The sequence below is a fragment of the Artibeus jamaicensis genome, unplaced genomic scaffold (genome assembly GCF_021234435.1).
Source record: "Artibeus jamaicensis isolate MK-2021 breed Jamaican fruit bat unplaced genomic scaffold, CSHL_Jam_final contig_793, whole genome shotgun sequence".
Lineage (NCBI taxonomy): Eukaryota > Metazoa > Chordata > Mammalia > Chiroptera > Phyllostomidae > Artibeus > Artibeus jamaicensis.
Window position 1 is genome coordinate 10831236 of NW_026521975.1, and position 23357 is coordinate 10854592.

General features: G+C 39.1%; 1 protein-coding gene across 1 annotated transcript in view; it reads left to right on the forward strand.

Annotated features, from left to right (window-relative positions):
- The first annotated feature begins 219 nt into the window (after positions 1-219).
- Positions 220-23357, forward strand: part of TFRC (transferrin receptor) — a 28889-nt gene continuing 5751 nt past the window's right edge. The window contains exons 1-16 of the mRNA XM_037147412.2: positions 220-326; positions 6046-6104; positions 6660-6870; positions 7586-7787; positions 9039-9188; positions 9329-9431; positions 13033-13146; positions 13504-13602; positions 14461-14600; positions 16532-16689; positions 17430-17549; positions 19132-19217; positions 19439-19502; positions 20610-20677; positions 21551-21609; positions 21826-21907. Coding sequence (XP_037003307.2) covers positions 6069-6104; positions 6660-6870; positions 7586-7787; positions 9039-9188; positions 9329-9431; positions 13033-13146; positions 13504-13602; positions 14461-14600; positions 16532-16689; positions 17430-17549; positions 19132-19217; positions 19439-19502; positions 20610-20677; positions 21551-21609; positions 21826-21907 — 1692 coding nt within the window. The 5' untranslated portion in view covers positions 220-326; positions 6046-6068. The remainder of the gene's footprint in view (positions 327-6045; positions 6105-6659; positions 6871-7585; positions 7788-9038; positions 9189-9328; positions 9432-13032; positions 13147-13503; positions 13603-14460; positions 14601-16531; positions 16690-17429; positions 17550-19131; positions 19218-19438; positions 19503-20609; positions 20678-21550; positions 21610-21825; positions 21908-23357) is intronic.

Below are 23357 nucleotides of genomic sequence, written 5' to 3' on the forward strand. Positions count from 1 at the left end.
AGAGAAAGATTGTGCCAATCACTCTCTTCCCCCAGCCCCAGGCACCTGAAGCCTCGCCTTTTCCGACACCCTGATCCCGCCCCGGAACCTCCCCTCGCTTTCAAGGCGGGCTGACGTCCGGGTGCTTCAGCACCCTTCGCCCCGGGCGCTGCATTGCCTGAGCGCCACTTTAGGTGTACGTGAGGCAGGAAGTGACGCACGGCCCGCGGGGGGTGGGAGAAGGCGGGACCAGGCTATAAACTGCTGGCAGGGGCTGCTTTCCCGGTGGAGGGTGTCAGCGTCAGCCTGCGGACGTTAGGTTAACGGCGGATCGAGGAGGCTCCGGAGTGAGTGGCGCGCCGCTGCTAGTATTCGGCCGATTCGCCTGTCCCGCAGGCTGATCCGGGCGTTCTGCGGGACGGCCCTGCTTGGTGCTGTCCAGCATCCTTGGGGAGCCGCAGGGGACGCGAGGAGGCTGCCGCGCCTCCGGGTGGAGCGGGTGGGAGGGATGGAGCGTCGCCCGCGTGCGGAGGAGGAATGGGTAGCAACGGCGTGAGGAGCGGGCTGCAGGTGCAGCGGAATGGGTCCACAGGGCAGAAAGGGGCTGCCCTTCTCTTCTCTTTCTTTCTGCGCCGCGTCTGCCTCAGTCGCCGAGCGGGGACTGGTTTCCTTGTTAGGGTTCTGAGGGCAGGATGAGGGGTTCCCAACTGTCACTCTGCGCCCCGCCAATTCTGCTTCCGGCTCCTCGGGCCACCCTGATCCCTAGTCCCCCCTAGCTGGCCCTTAAAAAAAATACAGGTCCTCGTGCGACAGCCCTAAGCCGCGGGCTCGGAATCCCGGTGTCCGCCCAGCGCGGAGCAAGCCGTGTTGCCGCAGGGTTGGCTCTCTCTGCTGCGAGCACGTGGCTGCTGTAGGAAGAGTCCCAAGGGATATGGCTGTCTGGGTATATGGGTGACCTTGAGTTCGTAGCCCTTCACTTCCTCGGCGCTCTCTCCGGGACCTGGTCTCACTCCTGAAAAGGACAAAGCTGGCCTAGATTCGGTTACGAGAGTGTCCTGGGCATTTAGATGGGGTTTTCTGGAAGCTGTACGTTTGAACTTCTTATAACCTGATCTTCCTTGCCGCACGCTGCCTGTTGGCCTTGTGTGTGGGTTCTCAGTTTTCCCAAGACAGAAGCCAACTGGACACCGCAGGTTCAGCGAACGCATTGAGGATATTCAGATTGCTTGGCTCCCCTCACTGTGAGACGGGAGACTTTGGGAATAAAATTTCTACCTTGTGAAAGCTTTGGTTTAGAGGCTTAGTAAAAGCTATCCGGGTTGGAATCCGCTTGCTTCAGTAAATTAGCGATATGGTCAAAGTGTTGTGCTGTATTGATAAATACCTTAGAGGCCCATTGTGGCACTGCTTCTGGTGGACAGTCCTCTAAGGTGGTGGCGGGGAGAGTGGGTAAGAAAATAGTATTTTGTTGACTCGGCTCTTTCACTTAACGTTTTCCCTCTGCACACTGCAGTGACTTTGGGTCTATCAGAGAACTTGATTGCTACTTTTTCCGTTTTTTTTTTTTTTTTTTTGGCGGGGGGAGGAAGAGGGGCTCTGTTAACAGGATTGAAGTAGGAAATAATTGCCCTGTTACATAAGTATTTAGATATCTTTATTCTCTGCTTAAATATGAGTTCGGAATACTAGGTACCGATTCAGTTGTTTCTGAGCTGGGGAGTTTGACTTTATTGACAAACATTTTAGGTGATTTACAAAAGTTTTTTCTGTGAAGATTTAGGTGCTCTAAAATACTTGCAGGCTTTTATGTTTTATCCCCCCCCCACTGTTGGATTATATAATAAACTCAATATGTTTCACAAGAACATCTAGAATTAAAAGTTTTGTCATTGCTATAAAATATTTTCCAAAAGTCTGTATATAGCATAGCACCCTTTAACTTGTGTTTGATGGAACGTTCTTGTCAAGTAATGGCGTACTGCTAGCTTGTGCTGAAGGTTGTTGGATAGGGAAGAACACCTTGGCCAACTCTGCCATAAGGCGTGGCAATTATTTGCCTCTGAAAATGCGCTTATCTATAATGGAGCAAGGCTCACAGCTAAGTTGGAATCAGACAATGAAAGCTAGTTTAAAATGATCCTCTGAGGCTTTTTGGAACTTTTCATGTATGTCTGCCTTCTTTGTGCTTTCCTTGATGACTACTACAGAGATAAACTGCAATGACTTCAAGGTGGTCCCGACCTTCCACTAGGCAATCTTTTTTTCAGAAAGCTGAATGGGAATAAAGATGCTACTTGTTTTGTTTGATTTCCTCCACTGCCTTTTCAATTTAGACTCTTAAAGCTAGGAAAAACCTTGACCTTCTCTTTATAAGTCATCCTGTGTATACACAATTAATGAGTTCTGAGGGCCTTGCAGAAGTTCCTGTACTCGCCTTCACCTGCAAATGTGTAGCTATCTAGGGAAGTAGTTTGCAAAGTGGGTATCTATAACTAATTGCTTGAGGTCTTGGAGCCCTACCACATAAACCGTTAATATTTTTTTTTTTTTGCTTTTAAAAATCTCTACCAGCCAAGCTTTGCCCAATAATTTCAGGATAAATCATAATAGTGGCAAGGATAAGAAAAGATCCCAAGTATAAGGTTTTTGTTATATATTTTTTCTTTTTTAAAAAATATTTTTAAATTTATTTTTAGAGAGAGGGAAAGGGAAGAAGAGGGAAACATCAATGTGTTGTTGCCTCTCCTGCGCCCCCTACTGGGGACCTGGCCTGCAACCCAGGCATGTGCCCTGACAGGGACCTTTTGGTTCGCAGGCCAGCCCTCAGTCTACCAGCCAGGACTATATTCTTTTCTTACCATTTCTAAGTGATATGAAAAAAGAACCTTATACATTATGCATGGCCCTCTATTGTTAAGTAAAATTTTTCTATTATAATGTAATTCCATGTCAAATACTATATAGGATAGGGAAATCAGGATTCTTCACAGAGATAGTCCTTGAGCTGAGCCAGGAAAAAACGAGTAGGACTTGAAGAACAGAAGAATGTTAGAGGACAAAGACAGGGGCTGGATTGTGTCCCATTTTGGAGAAAGCAGAGGGCAGTGAAGGTCTCTAGAACAAAGCCTCAAGCAGGCAGAGAACTTCACCTACATGAGCTCTAAGGACTTGAAACTGTGGCCTCTTTTCTAAATTGAAGTGGGCTTTTCAGTTATAACAAACAAGTGTCTTGTTTTTATTTCAGGTAAAATGGAGTAGCTAGCAGCTTTGAGTGTGTTTAAAAATAGGTGAAAGTATATTTTGGTTGATGATCTCCTGCATTCTGCCCCCGACCCCAACCTTCACTGTATATATTATATGCAGACCCCTGGTTTTGAGACACCCCAAAGGAGCTGAAGACCTCAGGTTAATTGCTGTATGTGAAAATAACTAAATAGAAATGAATGCCATATTTAAAGAGAGTAGGAATAAGGTGATTTGAATGTTTAAGAAGTTTGAGACTGTAGTCTAACTAGTACCTTTGCTGCCTGCCTCCTGCCTTCCATCCCATGACTCCAGGAAGACATTTCAGGTCCTTCTTCCATTTCATGTTCCAAGAACATGGGGCTCTGTTTTACTTACCTTAATTTTCATTATTAATGTGAGAAACTGAATAGTTTTTCCAGTTATTATTAAGAACACCAGAGAAATACCAATTGCTAATATGAGTGAAAATTCAGGTGATAAGATGGTTTCTTATATCGATTATCAGCATTGGTGGTGCCATGTTGAAATAAGACAAATAAGAATTACTTGGCTTGTAGATGTGTCCTTCAACAGAACTACTTCTTTATAGACAGGATAGTGTTGTTGCAACTAGTATGGAAGGGTTTTCTTCCACACTTTCAGATCACTTAGTGATTACAGTTGAAAGACAATTCATTAAGGAATTATTTTAAGTAGAAAGTTTTACTATGTGTGAGGTAATTTGAAAGAATGACTCAAACTTGTATATAAAATTCCAGGAATAATTCTTGTGGATATCATAGAATTATTGTGTTCTTCACAGTTGTGAGGTTAAATGGTGAGATCAGACTAGGAATTACCTAGGTCACAGTTTTTTTCCCTCTGACTTGATTTTTTTTTTATGTTATGGTTTTAATTTTGCATTGGGGATTGAAATAGAAATAACTAACATCTGTTTTCCCACTTAAAAATGTACTTGGGTTTCAATTACATAAAAATCATAATTACATGTTCTATTAATATCTACCTGTTTTTGTAGATTTGCAATCACTCAATCTCATTTATTTAAATATGTTGTCACTCTAGTGTTAAAGTTAATTTAAAACTAGAAACCTTGAGGAATGGCTGATTTGGATGAGAATTAAACTGGTCGGTTGTTTTTTCCTAGAAAAGGGTGATTAAAATTGGTTCAGGGTGGGGCCTTTCAGTTCTGGCTCTGGTGATTGGGTTTGCACACTTCTGGTGCAGTGATAGTGATAAGCGTTTTGCACCAGATGGGGCAAGAGATTGTGCTTCTAAGAATATGACCTATTTATTGGTTATTGGCTCCAGTCTTTAAAACTAATGAATTTAAAAGAATTTGTTATTATTAGGTTTTGATAGGAGACTTTTCTAGTTTCAGTTTATAGAATGTCTTGCTCTACAGTCTGCATATATCTCACAACTTGCTTTGTGCCATGTGGGTGTTAAATGTGCTGTAAATATACTTGTATCTGAAAAGCTGTAAAGTGGATAGCATGATGTAAACGTTAATTTTTATACATCTCAATATAATCACTATCAAGGATCTAGAAGCACTCAAACCAGTTAGGACTCAGTTGGTTACAGGGGTATATTTTGCTTTGAAAAAAGTTAAGATTAATTTCTTAATATTTCTGGGCATGAGAACACAATTTCTATAACCCTGTAACACATTTTTAAAGTATCAATGTATGGTTGTGTCTCTCATGCCCCCTATTGGGAATCTGGAGCACAATCCAGGAATGTACTCTGACTGGGTATCTAACAAGCAACCCTTTGGTTTCTAAGTCTGTGCTCAATCCACTGAGCTTCACCCGCCAGGGCTCTTTTTCTATTGGAGACGCTTTGTTACTGGTCTGTGTCACATGATCAGTTTTTGACGTAATTCTACTTGTGGCTTTTTTTTTTCAGGTGCCACTCTATTGTCTTTTGTATTTGTCCCTGTAACTAAATTCAGTTAAATCTACTTCCCATGGATGACAATCTAACTAGTTTTCCCCACATTTTTAATTTTGAAAATTTCAAGCCTCCAGGAAAAATTGAAAAAGTAATGTGCATATCCATTTACCCTTTATCTAGATTCATTGTTAACAGTTTGCCACATTTGCTTTATTTCTTATATACTTTTTAAAAACTGAACTATTTGAAAGTAAGTTACAGACATTACAATACTTCATCCTTAAAATTTTAACTGTTAATCTCCCTAAGAGCAAGTTCTCCAAAAACACAATACCGTCATCACACTCCTTAAACCTAACATTAATACAATACTGTATTCCAGTATATAATTTATATTCAATTTTTAAAATTTTTTTATTTACTTATTTTTAGTGAGAGGGGAAAGCAGGGAGACAAACATCAATGTGTGAGAGATACATTGATTGGTTGCCTCTTACACACCCCTAACTGGGGACCTAGCCTGTAACCCAGGCATGTGCCCCTAGTGAGAATCAACTGGTGACCTTTTGGTTCACAGGCTGGCACTCAATCCACTGAGCCACACTAGCCGGGGCTCACATTTCTTATTTCTTCCAATAATGTCCTTGAAGCTACCCTCACACCCACTCCACCTTAATTCGAGATATAATCAGAGATTACACCAAATCTAGTTTCTGTAGGGTAGCGGTTATCACGTTCACCTCACACTAAATTTAGTTGTCATGTAAACTAAATATTTTGTCAAATACCCTTTGTGGAAAGTTGGTAGTATATTTAAAAGTAAGTTTGATACATAATAATCTAGCATGGTAATGAAAAGCCTTCATTAATGTGATACAGTGGCATATACCTCATTATCATAATTCTGTATTCTATTACTAGGCTCTTCTGTGTGGTGACTCAGAATGATGGATCAAGCCAGATCAGCATTCTCTAACTTGGTAAGATATTTTAGATTTGCATTTCTTTGTCACCAATTTGTAAGAATATGAAGTTTACAATAATGCCTTTCACCAAGTAAGCATGAAATAATACCCAGAGCTATTATTAGTATTCACTTACATTTGAAATGGTGATCTTGAGGCCTAACTCACTCCACAAAAGAATACTTGTATATTTAATCTAGAGTAGAATTAATTACAGAAAATGTTATCTGAACACAGGGTATTTGGGACATGGTGGAGAGGGTCTGCAAGTAGGTCACATTAACTAAAGAAAGCACAGATCAAAATGTATACAAGTAGATATACATAACAGAAACCCTGAATGAGAGGAAGGCCAGTGTGTGATCTTTCACTCACCTGCCACTGACAGACCTGGGCACATGGAAGGATAATGGTTTGAAAGGAGAACTACTTTTTCCTTAAGGATGTATAACAAGCCACAGTGATGGCCCAATAATAACTATAGTACCTGACCAGACTTTCTGTGAATGTTCCTACTCCCTTTCTTCTTTTTCATAATGCTTTCTTTGTCTCTCTTTTTCAAAACCTCAGTTTAGTGGAGAACCATTGTCATACACCCGGTTTAGTCTCGCACGGCAAGTGGATGGCGATAACAGTCGTGTGGAGATGAAACTAGCAGCAGACGAGGAAGAAAATGATGACAATCACATGAGGAGCAATTATGCCCATGTTGCAAAATCAAAAAAGTTTAATGGAAGTATCTGCTACGGAACTATTGCTATAATCATCTTTTTCTTCATTGGTAAGAGTGGCCACTCAAAACTTAAATGTTTCTTGTCGCTAACTCTTGGAAGTTTATTAATTCAGTTCAGCAAACATTTATATTGTACCTTTTTATATGCCATTATGTTAGGTTCTATGAATATAGTCGTTAAGATTCTACACCTGTCTTTGAGTTTAGCCTGGTGGGAGAAAGAGACACATGAATCATTTCAGTGTTATTTGTGAATGTTATACTAGAAATATGTACAGGATATTTGTAGCATAGAAGCTTGGCCTAAAGATTCAAGGAAGGCTTCTGGGAAGAAAAGGTATATATACTTTGAAAAGGTAACTTTAAAATAAAGTTTTTACCATGGCTGGTGTGGCTCAGTGGATTGAGCACTGGCCCTAAAAGGTCCTTGGTTTGGTTTTTAGTCAGGGTACATGCCTGGGTTTTGGGCCAGGTCCTCAGTTGGGAGGGGTGTGAGAGGCAGCCAATTGATGTTTCTTTCCCTCTCTTTCTCTGTCCCTTTCCCCTCTCTAAAAATTAAAGTAAAATAAAATAAAGTTAGTATATATTTTCTTAGACTAAATGGTTTAAAATATATAAAGCAAGTGCATTATTTACTTTCAAACTGTTTTAAGTTTGGCTAAACCAGTGTTTTCCAGACTCAATTGAAAATATTAACGATTCTTTTGGGAATAGATTGTAAATGAAATTCTGTGAATTCAGCTCTGAAACTTTTCATCCTTAGGATTTGTGATTGGCTACTTGGGCTATTGTAAACGTGTGGAACCAAAAGCTGAATGTGAAAGAACAGAGTCTCCGGGTACAGAGGAGTCTCCAGTGGAGACAGTAGACTACCTTTCCGAAACACCTCCCCGTTTGTTTTGGTCACACCTCAAAGCATTGTTGTCAGAGAAACTGAATAACGTTGACTTCGCCAACACAATCAAGTAAGCTTGAGCTACTTCACAAGTTTAGCCTCAATACCTAAACATGTTTATCTAGAGGGTATGCATTTGGTAAAGAATTCCAACTATTTTGATAGGGAAAAGTTAGAATTTTTGTGGGGACTCTCTTTTTCTTTTCTTTTTTTTTTTTTTTAATTACAGGTCCTTAATCTTTTTGTCATCTGTTTCTTTGTAGCTTGTTGCTTGCTATCAGACTTTCTTTTGCTCTGATTTTCTTCCTTAACCCCTTTTAAGTCATGCTGAGCTCTGCTGCTCTCCAGGAGCATCGGTAGCCTTCTTTGTCCTCTAGATCGAGACTAACTTGGCTGCCCAACTTGATATGTCTCTATTTTTCCTTGATTTCTTCTGCTTCTCACTCATTAATCCATGTTCTAAGAAGTGTCCTCAGGGTATCTATCTTTAGACTTTTAAGATCTTCCTTAGATGTATATCTGACTCTATAAAAAACAAATTCATCTTTTAGTGTTTACTAGTTTCCTGTAGTTTCAGTGGTACAATAATTATTTTAGTCTTAAATTAGAAATACTGGCATTTTTATTCCATTTAAGAATACTTTTGTGTATATTGTACAACAGGTACATTGTACAGCCATAGTTGAAGTGAGCATATCGTCCGCCCCCCCTAAAAGATAAAATAACTAACTTGCCATGTATAGTTACAAACAGCCATGGCAGGTCAGGATACGCAGTTTTGCTTCTGGAGGATTCACAGTGCTTCAAAGTAGGTGAAAATGGAATCTGTAATGTTGAGTTTACCAACAGTAATACTATCTCATTTTTGTCACCAAAGATCCTCTGGAAGCTGCTCGTTCCCCCTAAAATGACCCTAAGCAGATGTGTTGTATCGGGACGGGGCTCTTGAAGGGGTGCTTTCCAGTTGATGAGTGGGTTTAACTCATTTGCAGTCATAAATTTCTTCAGATATTGGGCACAGTTTTTTCTTCTACATTTATTTGGTTAGACCAGAAATTTTAGGTCACCGTTAATTTATTTTAACTCTAATGGATAGTAAGTATTGAGTTATGATTTTAAAACAGTTTACTTGTTAGAAACTAGACTTATAGTTATGAATATCTGTTGTGCATACTGATATCAAATTATAATGGTGTATACCGAAACCTACATAATGTTATTAAAAAGTGTTAGTTTAAAAATAAATTTGCCTGGTATTTGAGTTTAATATTTATTTTAAGTTAAACTTTAGTTGATTTAACAGTGACATTTTTTCCTCCAGGCAGCTAAATGAAAATTCCTATGTCCCTCGTGAGGCTGGATCTCAACAAGATGAAAGCCTTGCTTTTTATCTTGAAGGTCAATTTCGTAAATTTCAACTCAGCAAAGCCTGGCACGATGAACATTTTGTCAAGGTTCAGGTCAAAGGCAGGTATGTTGAAAGACGGGTAAACTTATAAAGTAGCTACTTTTAGTTGTGATAAAAACAGCAAAGACTAAACATATTAAAGTCATTTAATTTTTTTTCCAGTGGTAGTATTAGCTTCATTTTAACTTAAGTCTTTTTAACAGTGCTCAAAATGCAGTGACCATAGTGGCTGTGAGCAGTGGTGCAGGATACCTGGTGGAGAACCCTGCAGGTTACGTGGCGTACAGCAAGACCGGAACAGTTACTGTGAGTAAGGCAGGGTGGTGCATGACTTGTTTTCTCTGTTGAATAACTCAAAAACTCATTGTCATTCGCAGGGCTTACGGTATAAATTTACTTGTAAAACACAACTGATCATGAGATATTCTTATTCTTAACCCTCCTGTGCCACGGTTAAATAAAATGCCAAGCCAGCCCTCATCTTGGTTGGCAAGACCCTACGTAATCCCACTGCTCTGTTCTCTCACTCTGTTCTGACCACTCTTAACTTCCTTGCTGTACTTCAGACACTCAAATTCAAGCACAGTCTCACCTCAAGGCTGTTACAGACTTGCGTTTCCCTTTGCCAGGACCAATCTTCTCTAAATATCTGCATGGCTTATTTCCTCACATGGTGCAAGTCTCTTCTCTAACATTACTTTTCTAGAGAAGTCTTCCTGGACTATCTTGTCAAAAATGTCCTTCCTCTAATCACTTCACCTTACCTCCCTTTATTTTTCTTCATAGTACTTACGGTACCTAACATACATTATTCATTTGGTTCCACACTGAAATATAAGCTACTAAAGAGCTAGGAGCTGTGACTGTGACTCAGTGGGTTTACTGTCCTCCTGCAAAGTGAAAGGTCGTCAGTTCCATTCCCGGTCAGGGTGCATGTCTGGGTTGTGGGCCAGGTCCTCGGTTGGGAGAGTGCAAAAGGCATCTGATTGTTTCTCTCCCTCTCTTCCCTGCTCCTTACCCTTCTCTCTAAAAATAAAATCTTTAAAAAAGAGCTAGGAGTTGGTTTCATTTACTACTGTATCCTACATCCTTGGACAGTGTCTGACACAAGGTAGTATTTGCTGAATGAATGCATATATCAGATTCCCCCTAATGTAGGGACAGATATCAGTATCGTCCCAGCTGCAGTCTAGTCTTAGCTTGATTCTTTAATGATTGCTGTTATAAAACTTAAACAAGTGTGGCCAAACCACTACAGAAATTAAAAAACAGCTACATAGAATAGCTTTATCTAGGTTTTTCAGGTTAAAAATCACATATATGGAGAGTTCCAGCCAAGATGGAGGAATAAGTAGATAAGCTTCCCTTCTTTGCACAACCAAAAAAAGGATAACAACCAATTTAAAAACAAAACTCAACCAGAACTGCCAGAAGAATAGAGCTGTATGGAAGTCCAACAACCAAGGAGTTAAAGAAGAAACTCACCTAGACTGGTAGGAGGGAAGAGACGGGCAGCCAGGGTGGCGAGGACACGTGATAAAGTGGTGGCTGGCAGACCAGCATATCCCGCATTCTCATACATGCAGATAAACAGGGAGGAACAACTGGGGAGAGAGACAGACTGTACAACCCAGCATTCCAGCAACAGGAAAAGAAAGCCTCAAAACCTCAGGCTGTAAAAACCTGTGGGGGGTGTGGTAGCAGGAGAAACTGCCAGTCTCACAGGACAGTCCATTGAAGGGCCCCACAGGGTCCTAGAATGTACCCCAAACCACCCACCTGGGAATCAGCACCAGCAGGGCACAATTCGCTTATGGATAGCAGGGGAAGAGATGGGAGGCAGAGTAAGAGCTGAACAAGCAGCATTGTTCCCTTTCTGACTCTTCCCCCACAGACAGCACTAGAACAAGGCAAAGAGGGTGGCTCTGCCCTGGCGAATACCTAAGGCTTTCACATCCTTACAACATAACAGGTGTGCCCAGACAAAGAAATATGGCCCAGATGAAAGAACATATCCAAACTCCAGAAAAAGAACTAAGCAATGAAAAGATAGCCAACGGATCAGATGCAGAATTCAAAACACTGGTAATCAAGATACTCATAGAATTGGTTGAGTATGCATGTAAAATAGAGGAAGAAGTGAAGGCTATATAAAGTGAAATAAAGAAAAATATACAGGGAAGCAACAGTGAAGGGAAGGAAACTCGGACTCAAATCAATGATTTGGACGAGAAGGAAGAAATAAACATTCAATGAGAACAAAATGAAGAAACAAGAACTCAAAAAAATGAGAGGTTTAGGAACCTCTGGGACAACTTTAAACATTCCACCATCTGAATCATAGGAGTGCCAGAAGGAGAAAAAGAATAGCAAGAGATTGAAAACTTAATTGAAAAAAATAATGAAAAGAAACTTTGCCAATCTGAAGAAAGAAATAGAAGTCAGGAAGCTCAGAGAGTCCCAAAGAAGTTGGACCCAAGACACATCATAATTACGTTACCCAAGATTAAAGATAAGGAGAGAATCTTAAAAGCAGCAAGAAAAAAAACAGTTACCTACAAAGGAGTGCCCATAAGACTATCAGCTGATTTCTCAAAAGAAACCTTAAAGGCAAAAAGAGGCTAGAAAGAAGTATTCCAAGTCATGAAAGGCAAGGACCTATATCCAAAATTACTCTATCCAGCAAAGCTATCATTTAGAATGGAAGGGCAGATAAAGTGCTTCCCAGATAAGTCAAATTCAAGGAGTTCATCATCACCAAGCCCTTACTAAATTAAATGTTAAAGAGACTTATCTAAGAAAAAGAAGATTAAAAATATGAACAATAAAATGAAAACAAATTTACAACTATGAACAACCGAACTAGAAAAAAACAAAAACACACCAAGCAAACAATTAGACCAAGAACAGATTCACAGAAATGGAGATCACATGTAGGGTTTTCAACAGGGAGGTTGGGAGAATGGGGAAAGGTACATGGAATAAGAGGCGTAAATGGTAGGTACAAAATAGACAGGGAGAGGTTAAGAATAGTGTAGGAAATGGAGAAACCAAAGAACTTATATGTACGACCATGGACTGGAACTAAGGTGGGGGGGAATGCTGGAGGGAGGGGGATGCAGGGTTGAGGGGGATAAAAGGGAGGAAAAAAAAAAAAGGAAAACTATAACAGCATAATTAGTAAAATATATTCTTGAAAAAGAACTAAAAAAGGTCACGTATGTGTATCAGGGGTCTATGTAGTGGAGCCCTTCCAAGGCAGATGAAGTTTTATGGTTATTCTCTGCCTTCCTGCTTACCTGTGTGTATCACTTTCTTTGGCTACCTATCAGCTGTGGTTTGGAGGTGCATGGATTGTTGTGTTAAAAAAAAGCTTTGAGGGTTTTAGTTCCCCTGTAAGCTTTCTATATTTTGATACTTGGTTATTAATGTCAGTTTATAGCTATACATCTGAACTCTTAACAGATTTTAGGAGTATTATGATGACAGCTTATATAAACATCTAAAAGTTGATCTGTGCAAATCACTTTATTATAATAGACCACTTTAGGACAAAAATGTCATCAGAACTTTCCATTAAGACCTGTTCTTATGTATATCCTCACTTGTCTGGGGTTCAAGTGCAGGAACATTGTATGACTGGTGCTGCCCTGTCTGGCCTACAAAGTTTATATCGGTATATGTCTCTGTTACCCTTTCTCTTCCTCCAAGAGGTCTGAAGCAATATAAAAATAGATTAAATGTAAATTAATGAATGTAAATATGTCAGTGTATATTTTAAAGATAGCATGGGATAATGAAAGATGAATATAGGAAGCCAGAAATCTTGATCTGAAACCATTCTGTCTCTGACTCTATGGCTGTTCTAATAACCTAATGGTAATTACATGTAATGTTTTTATTTTAGGGTAAACTGGTCCATGCTAATTTTGGCACTAAACAAGACTTTGAAAGTTCAAGCATTCCTGTGAATGGATCTTTAGTGATTGTTAGAGCAGGGAAAATCACTTTTGCTGAAAAGGTGAGTACGAGTAGTATAAGTTATTAAATACGTTGGTGTCATATCATTCTTTATGTAAGTAGTATTGTTTATTCCGTTCTGAAGGCCAGCAATCTTAAACTCTCATATCTGATAACGTAATTTAATTTATTAAAGAACTGGAGTCCTACTTATCTAAAGTTAATAGGATACTTCAAAACTATGGTGGAACCACTTGGATTATTTTGTATTCCTAGTCTTTCAGTGAAGGTAAACTCATCAAAAATGCTTACGTAATACTTTGCAACCCTTTGTTCTTTAGAATAAAGTCCAGTGTGTATTCTTACAGTTTTATATGATTAGATGTTCATATTCTGAGCTTTATGTGTTTTTCTTTAGGTTGCAAATGCTCAAAGTTTTAATGCAATTGGTGTTTTGATCTACATGGACTATACTAAATTTCCCATTGTTAATGCACAGCTTCCACTCTTTGGACATGTGAGTTCTTATTTTTTATATTAAATTAGTTTTGGGGTTCTCCAAATTATTGCTAGCTCTTACTTAGATTAGTAGAACTATGGCTAGAATTCTGCCTTTCTTAAATGCTTTTTTTTTTCTGGGAGAGTTTTAGCAATAAGCAAGAAGATGGGTTGCATGACTTTGAAACCTAGTTACTGCCTATTGATAAAAGTACTTTATCAGTATAGGAGTCCCCCCCTTCTATGTGGTTTTGCTTTCAGTTATCCACTGTCAATTGTCATCTGAAAATATTAAATGGAAAATTCCAGAAATAATTCGTAAGTTTTAAACTGTGAGCCTTTTTGAGTAGCAAGATGAAATTTTGAGCCATCCCACTCCATCCAGCCCGGGACTGGATCATCCCTCTGCTCAGCATGTCAGCATTGCGCACACACTCATCAAGTAGCTGTCTTAGTTATCAGACTGACTGTCACAGTGCTTATGTTCCAGAAAACCTCATTTTACTTAACAATGGCCCCAAAGTGCAAGAGTAGTGATGCTGGCAGTTCAGATATGCCAAAGAGGGAGCATAAAGTATATGTATGTAAAAGAAAAAACAGTATATGTGGGGTTCAGCGCTGTCCGCAGTTTCAGGCATCCAGCAGGGGTCTTGGAGCATATTCATCATGGGTCTGGGGAGACTACTCTGGTGTCTTGAATTGAGAATTTCGTACATGTCATAAAATCAAGAGTCTTGGATAATAGAGCCACTCAGACTTTCATACTTTAAGGTGCTAAACTAAGCTTCAGCTATATAGCCTTATAGTGCATCTGAACTTCCAGGGAAACTGCTTGAGTAAGTATCTGGTAGAGCTGATTCCTCTTTTGTTTTACCAGGCTCATCTGGGAACAGGTGACCCTTACACACCCGGATTTCCTTCTTTCAATCACACTCAGTTTCCACCATCGCAGTCATCAGGATTGCCTACCATACCTGTCCAAACAATTTCCAGAGCCGCTGCAGAGAAACTGTTTGAGTAAGTTCATATTTGAAAACTGTCTTGGAGGGTGAGGTTTTATGATTACAGAGGAATAATCTAAGTTGATTTTATTTAAATCTCAAAACAGTTGGCTCTAATTTTCCAAATTCAGAACATTTTGGAAGATGGATAGCTATTAACTTGGTGTATTTAAAAATGAAATTTTTCCTCCATAAAGTGGTAATAGACACTGGATTTATAAACTCAAGAAGGCCTTGTTCAATTCATGCAGTGAATTCCTTGTGAAATATTCCTGGCAGAGCTGCCGCTTGAATACTCCTGTAGTGCAGCACTTCGTTGCCTGTGGCAACGCATCGAGTTACTGGAGATTTGTTAGAATTCATGTTGAGCTGACTTTTATTCCCTGTGACACCCATTAGTTCTGGATTTCCTTTTTAGCAATGGAAAATTCAAGTTTTCTTGTCTATAGATGTAAGACTTAATGTCCTCAGTTCTCACTACAGTTTCCAGATGTTTTGCAGCCATGATTAGTCCTAGGTATCCCTAGTGTATTAGTACCCCTCTTTAAAAACAGGACCCAGTCTGATTAGAGTACATGTCATTAATTTTTGTCTAGATCTGGACATGTTTCTTACTTGGTATTGGCATATGATGTAGATCTAGTTTCAGACAGTCACAGGAAACTTTATTTGCTGTATGACAGAGCGAGTTACACTGATCATGTTCCTTTGGCTTAATTGGATAGCTAACATGTATTCTACCTAATGGGATGACTGGTCTCAAACGAACAGCATCTACGCGTAAGGACTTTGTGAGGTACTATGTCACTATTAATAATGCTGTCTGAGTCTAAGAGGCATTTGTGAAAGGTAATTGTTATTGATTTATCCCAAACTTAGAATCTGGTAGTTCTTCCTACCACAGCCTGTGAAGCTAGCCCCCTATCTTATCCTTGCATAGTGGAGGGTAATAATGTTTTGATATACAGTTGATCTTTGAACAATGCAGGGGTTGGGACACCAACCCTCCCCCCTACACAGCTGAAAATATGTATAACTTTGACTCCCCAAAAGCTTGACTACTAACTGCCTACCATTAATTGGAAGCCTTACCAATAACAAAAACAGCTGATTATACATGCTTTGTTATATGTATTGTATATATTATATACTATATTCTTACAATAAAGTTAGAAATGAGTATTAATAAAATCATAAAAGCCCTGGCTGGTGTGGCCTAGTGAATTGGGCACTGGCCTACAAACCAAAAGGCTGCGGGTTTGATTCCCAGTCAGGGCACGTGCCTCAGTTGAGAGCCAGGTCCCTGGTTGGAGGTGTGCAAGAGGCAACCAATCAATGTTTCTCTCATACATCCATGTTTTTCTTCCTCTTTTTCTCCCTCCATTACTCTCTAAAAATAAAGTCTCAAAAAATAATAAAATCAGAAGAAAGCATTTCAAACCTGTCTTGTCCAATGGTCAACTGTGTTTATGTAGGTAAGCCCTTTCGAGAAATTAGATAAGGGAAAACATTTAACTACAAGGAGCATGAGGATATTCTTTTATAACTGACATAAGCCTGTATACATACCACCCTTCTTAGTGGAGAGAGCTAGTAAATATGGGAATATGTCAAAGGACCTTCATATAAAAAGTTCATTCTGAGTCGATCTTGGTATCTCTTTGTAATGTACACTATAAGCATGTCTGTCAGAAAGGCACACATCAGAAGAAAAACGTAAGGAGATTTTTATTGAAAACATTGGTTAAACAAGGAAGTAACACATGGTTTTCAAACGACTGACTACAGATCAGAATAAGACACAAACAACTACTAGGGAGTATGTTTTCTGTTTTCTTTTATGTCCTTTTAACCTAGGACTTTACTGGATGGTAAGGAGGACTGATTTTATAAACCTGGGGAAAGTGACAATAACCCAGAATGTTGGTTTCTGTTTTTTACTTCTAGAAATATGGAGCAACTCTGTCCTTCTGCTTGGAGAACAGACTCTTCATGTAGGCTGGTAACAACAAAGGATAGGAATGTGAAACTCACTGTGAGCAATGTACTGAAAGAGACAAGAATTTTAAATGTCTTTGGTGTTATTAAAGGCTTTGAAGAACCCGGTAAAGACCCTTGTTAATTTTTTTTTTCTGTCTCTGTATCTCTCTCTCTCTTCTCTCTCTCTATTGCCCTACTTATGTATTTCTGTTTTTCTCCCTCTTCTTAAGCATGAGGCCAGAGGAGGAATCCTGGCTTGGCTTTGAGAAACGCGATCTCATCTGTCCTAAAGGGAATTGTTTAAGTGTCAATATCACTGGGAGCTAATAAGGCACTAGCAAAGTAACGTCAAAAACTGACCATTATGACTGTGAATCACTTTTAATTATTTAGTAGACCAGCAAGCAGTAAGCAGATTTCTAAGAGGGTAGATAGTAAATGTTTTGTGGGCAATACAGTCTCTGTTGCAACTATTTAACTCTGACTTTCTAACAAGAAAACAGCCATAGATCGTACATAATGAATGGGTGTGTGGGCTGTAGTTTGCTGATCCTGTGAATAGGTCATGTATCTATTTAAATGCAATCAGATGGTCATGTTATTTAGTATGGAAAGCCCTTGGACTTCAGTTGCTTACTAAACAGTGAGGACAAATACAGTATATGAGGAAACAATTGATAATGTAGAAAAAGACTAGTGATATTAATAAGGAAAAGATTAGTATTGTCATGTGAATTTTTAATCCCCAAAGTTCTAAGGCTCTCTTATCCTTAATACATATACTCCATTTTTACTCTTCTACAAATTTACTTTTTCCAGACTTAGAAAACAGTTTAAGAGTTCATTGTATAATTTTTTTTTTAAGATCGCTATGTTGTGGTGGGGGCCCAGAGGGATGCCTGGGGCCCTGGAGCTGTGAAGTCCAGTGTGGGAACAGCTCTCCTGTTGGAACTTGCCCGGATATTTTCTGATATGGTCTTAAAAGGTAGAGTGCAAATTTTGAGAACTTGAATAACTATGTGCTACAGATAGTTTTAAATGTTACAATATGCTTTGCCCATTTTTGCCTTTGTCACTCCTTCTAGACCCTGAGTTCCTAAGTGCAAAGCAGATTGCCTTTTGTAATGTTTGCCTTTGATTTTTTTTAAAAAATTTATTTATTTATTTTTAACAATTTAATTTTTTTTTAGAGAGATAGGAAGAGAAGGAGAGAAATATTGATGTGTGAGACCATGGACCAGTTGCCTCTGGCACTTATCCACTGGGGACCTGGCTCACAACCCAGGCATGTGCCCTGACTGGGAACAGCCAGCAACCCTTTGGTTCACAGGCTGACACTCAATCCATTGAGCCACACCAGCCAGGGTGCCTTTGACTTTTTAATGAAGCATAGTTGGCATAGAATATTATATTAGTTTCAGGTGTAGAAAGAGAAACATCAATGAGTGGTTGCCTCTCATTTGCCCTCTACTGGGGACCTGGTCCCACAACCCAGGCATGTGCCCTGACTGAGAATCAAACCAGTGACCCTTTGGCTCACAGGCTGGCACTCAATCCACTGAGCCACACCAGCCAGGGCCAGTGCCTTAATTATAGTGGGAATCGTCTGTTTCTTTGGAGACACTGGAAAGTGTATATTTAGCCCTAATTCTTAGTTTGACATACCTAGAATGATATGGCAACTCTGATATGGCCCCTAAGTAATCTGTTTAAAAGCAAGCAGTGGCGTACCTCTGTACTAAGACCTATTGTTATGTTATAAAATTACAATGTATAATTTGATGCATTTGTAAATACAAGATAGAATATATTTATATATTATAAACATAATATATGAAGGCTTACTTTCAAGCCTTTCTCCCATGGTATTTGCCACTCTTACACCTACCCACACACATGCAAATCTTCTTCATACTTTTGAATCTTTGGATCAGAGGCTAAATTGAAATGCTTAACTCGTATACAAAAGTACATTAATGCAGTAACTAGGAGAGGGAATGGATGGAGGGCAATGGTACATACAGTCCCAAAGGTACTAATGTAATTTCTCTGGAAACTCTTTGCTGTAACTTAAATCTGTGATTTTTATTCTGTTTCATAACAGTTGTTTTTTAAAGTAATTCAATATTTTAAGTGACTTATAAGCAAATTGTTCTCAAAGAAGATACACTGTGATTTCAAGTATCTCGTGGTCCAGAAGTTAAGGGACCCAAAGGACAGAGCTGAAAAAAAAGTGACTTTCAGTAAGCTGGTCCTTGCCGTGTACTTGACATCTTATTTGCAAATGATTGCTTATACTTATTAATTTTCAAAAATTTATTTTCACTGCTTATAGATGACATACAATATTATTAGTTTCAGTTGTGCACCCTAGTGATTCAACAGTTATAGTCTTACAGTGTGATCACGTGGCTCACTTTTGAAATTTTCTTTTCACCTGGGCCTCAAAAGGAAAAGAAATTTTTGAGTCTGCTGTCTTAAATGAGAAGTTTGGATTTTGTCTGAAGTCAGTGGCCTGCCTATAACTTTTCCCAAGATAAAAAAACTGACTTTTTGTTGTCTGCTAGGTGGGTTTAAGCCCAGCAGAAGCATTGTCTTCGCCAGCTGGAGCGCAGGAGACTTTGGAGCCGTGGGCGCTACTGAATGGCTGGAGGTATGGACTGGACCCAGAGTGGCACCCAAACTTGGATGACTTCCATTTGTCTCTCAGAAACCATGCTCTGATAGACTTGAGTATATATCACTTTTGCCTTTGTATATTTTCATCTCAATAGAATCCAAATTTTAAAAAAAGAAACCCTTAATAGTATAGTAACTTTGTGTGATAATTAGATTAATACATGTAGTGTATTGGTATTTTTCCTTTTTTTCTAGGGATACCTTTCCTCCTTGCATTTAAAGGCTTTCACTTACATTAATCTGGATAAAGCTGTCCTTAGTAAGTATTCTTTTCACTAGCCATTTATGAATTTAGATAAACTCTTCTAAAGTAGAACTTGTTACTTCTTACAATTCACATTGGCCGAATACAGATCAAAAGATTGACTTAGCTTTCTCTTAATGGTCCATTAAGTTCTAAATGGGCGCAGATTGCCTGTGTAGAGCAGTGGTCCTCGGTGTGGTTCCCTGCTGAGCAGCATCAGGATCCCTTAGGAACTGTTAGAAATGAAAAAATTTCAGGCCCTATCCTAGACCTTTTGAGTCAGAAACTGGAGTGTAGGTTCAGCAAACTGGTTTAACAGGCATTCCAGGTGGTTCTGATGCACTCCAGTTTGAGAACCACTAGTCTGGACTTTTAGACCAGAAGGAACAAAACAGTGCCATATAGAATGGTGCCGATAGAGACTAGTTCACATATTGCTAGTGGTATCATCGATAGAAATGCCAATTAAAATTTTTATGTATTTACTTTGAGAGAGAAACATCTCTCGGTTGCCTCTTGTATGTGCCCTAGCTGGGACCCACAACCCAGGCATGTGCCCTGACTAGGAAACAAGCCAGCGACCTTACACTTTGAGGGACACGCTCAACCAACAGCCAACCATGCCACACTGGTCAGGGCTAGAGTTTGAATGTTATAAATGCAGATGTAGCCAATGGATAAACTGAGAATACTGAAATGTCTCCATTGGGAAGTAAAAGGGGGGAGTTACAATTAAAGAAAAGCTTATTAGATTTGTTATTATTGCCATTTTACCTATGCAGCAGATTGTATTGAATATAGCAAGCTTAGTATAACTAGCTGGGATGACTGCCTTAGTGGATGAACCAAAAGGTACCAAAAAGCAAATCATTAATATTAAAGTAAACAGACTGAAGTAAGAGTTTCAGTTGAATCAGATTAAGGTTAGCTGTCACTAAAGAACTTTGATTCCTAAATCACGATTTTGTCTTATCTCATTAAGAGGATAGTTGTTGCGTATGACTCTGATCTAGGCTATTGTCCTCCTGTCCTCCTGTTTGCTTAGTACTTATCGCTGTAGAAGTAGCAGTGTGAAGATTGCTTGACTAGAGAAGCAGCAATGTTAAAATAATCTCTTTGCAGGTGACGGCAACTTAAAAGTTTCTGCCAGCCCACTGTTGTATTCACTTATTGAGAAAACGATGCAAGAAGTAAGTGTATACCTAATTATGAAAATGTATAACTTAATTTTTTGCCTAGTTTGCATAAGATGAACAACATTGATATTTAAACTATTATAAGTAACCAGTAATTGGAGTTGAGAATAAATTTTATAGCAGCATTACTTCAGTCATGCTCTTGGCTTACTTGTCTCCAGCCTGTTAAACCACATGAGGTGAGGGAGGTGATATATGAAGGGCCCATATCTCAAACAATATGTAGTCTTTTCAGGAATATATAGCAGAAATCCGGGAGGCCTAAGTTATACTGTAGCTGCCCCCAGGGGATTGTCAAAAGAGTCAGGGTGTAATTATGGAAGGTTTTAGGTGGACTTAAACTATCCCTAAGACTTAAATAAGAGGCCAGATGAAATGTTTATTGGATAAAGACAGACCTGCAACTGATGTACCACAGTTTTGAGAATGAGTGAGGAACCAGATTTGCCTGATAGGATTAGAAGCTATATATTGGAGTGATTACAGTTGGAAGGGAACAAAGGTCAGGGAACTTGACCTTGATTGCAAGGGAAACTAGTGATTACTATAGGGTCTCCAATAAGGTAGTAGTATACGACGTGCTGGAAGGAAGAAATCAGAAATGAGATGGGCTCATCCTGAGGGCTGGCTAGGAGACGGTTTTTAAAATTGTGGTTAAACTACCTTTAAAATAAAATGTAGGAAAACATTTTTAGCTCATTTTAACTAAAGGAACTAACACAAGCTTAGGAATAACTTCAGAAACTTGAGATTGTTTTGTCTTGAAACATTTTTCTAAGGAGTTAAAATTTTAACATTATAAATGTATATAAAGACAAACATATTTTAGAAAGGTTCATTTTAATAATAAATTCATTTATTTTACAGGTGAAACATCCAGTTACTGGGCTTTCTTTATATCGGGATAGCAACTGGATCAAAAAAGTGTAAGTGGAGAAAAGGGAATGAACAGTTAATAGAAAAACAATCATGCAGTAGCCCCTACTGTGTTAGGTAGAGATCTAAACATAACCTTGCAGTGAACTTGCTTATACCTAGAGAGATTCATTCAAAGATCTTATTTGAGACTAGGGATAAAGTTGCATGGTAGCACTGTCTGGCCTTTTAAAAACTTTCTAAACATATTCTTGTTTCCCTTGCAGTGAGAAACTTTCTTTGGATAATGCTGCTTTCCCTTTCCTTGCGTATTCTGGAATCCCAGCAGTTTCTTTCTGTTTTTGTGAGGTAAGTGTGAAGAATTCTAAACCGTTACCTTGGATCTTGCATCAGTTTTGAGACCAAGTTTCCCAGGCTGCTTGAAATATTTTCTAAGAAGTTATACTCATGCAGTTATTGCCTGCTACCTTGCAATCAGTCTTAACATAGAATTATTATCTCAGCTCAATTAGCATTTGATTTTATTTGTTAAAACTTCGATTAAGTAAGACCCATTAACAACAAGGCTACCTTTAGACAGTGGAGGTATAGAACAATTTCACCAATTGCTTTACTGGACAATGCTGTTCTTGTACCTCTTGAAATGTGGCTTCAGGTATTTGTTCTTAAGCAGGGATTTCGGGTAAAAGAGCAAAAAACAAACAGATGTAAGATTGTTATGAGACAAAACTTTGAATTGACCAAGTTGCAAGCAAACTTGGCTTTGTACAAGAGCCAATTAGAAGGCATTGAAAAATAGGCAGAATAAAGAGAATGATGAAGACCAGCTGTGTAACAGGCTCTTCTGAAAGTGAAGAGATTCTTGAGGTAGTAGAGGGGGTCAGGGTGGAAGCTGTTGACTTTGGCATCAAATTATAATTGAAACAGAAGATCAGCTGCCTTCCCTGAAGAAAGGCAAACTTGTGGACAGGTGCTGGTAAGTAAAGCAAAGAGGTTTGTTTATTCACGAGTTGACAAACCTGAGAAGATGGCCAGCTCAGGTAGTTTATGTAGGGGAACCGTGGAAGAGGGGATTAAGGAATTTTTGGCAATGAGCAGTTTCTCAGCTCTGGTCTTGGTGGGTTTCAGCGTTACCTCCTGTGAGTGCCATCATGTAGTTTCATAGCTGGACCCGCAGTTTTGCTGCTGATATCCTGGAACAGGATGTTCAGGCAAAGTTTCTGCTGGTTCTGATAAGAGTTGCTGATGTTTGCTCAGTTTCTTGTGGTCAGGGTCATTCCCTGGTTAAGCAGAAGCTGCAACTGCTGATGTCTGTGAGGAAACTTTTATTACTAGACTTCTTCGACTGGCACAAGATGGGGAGAGGTCTGAATTGTGGGAGTGATGAAAGATCTGGATTTGGAGACTAATATAGGTAGAATTCCCTTGACCTGCCAGAGCAGCAGTATGAATTATATTGAAATAGCCGAACAAGTATAAAGGACACATGGACAAAAACTAAGGGGGGTGGAAATGGGAGGGAGGTGGGGAGCATGGGGCGGGGGGGGGCGGGGCTGGGATGGGAGTAAAAGACAGAAAACTGTACTTGAACAACAATTTAAATAAGTAAATAAATAGCCCGTCATGGTGTCTATTTAGTACATTAGCAAGAGAAATATGTCATCACCTATGGTGGAGAAAATTTATGGATGATTCATGTTGACCTTCAAAAGTCATGTTTTTTAAATAAATTTCTTAATGACGTCTTAGATGTCAAAATCTACCAGTATTGGTTTACAGGTAGAGATAATACAGAAAT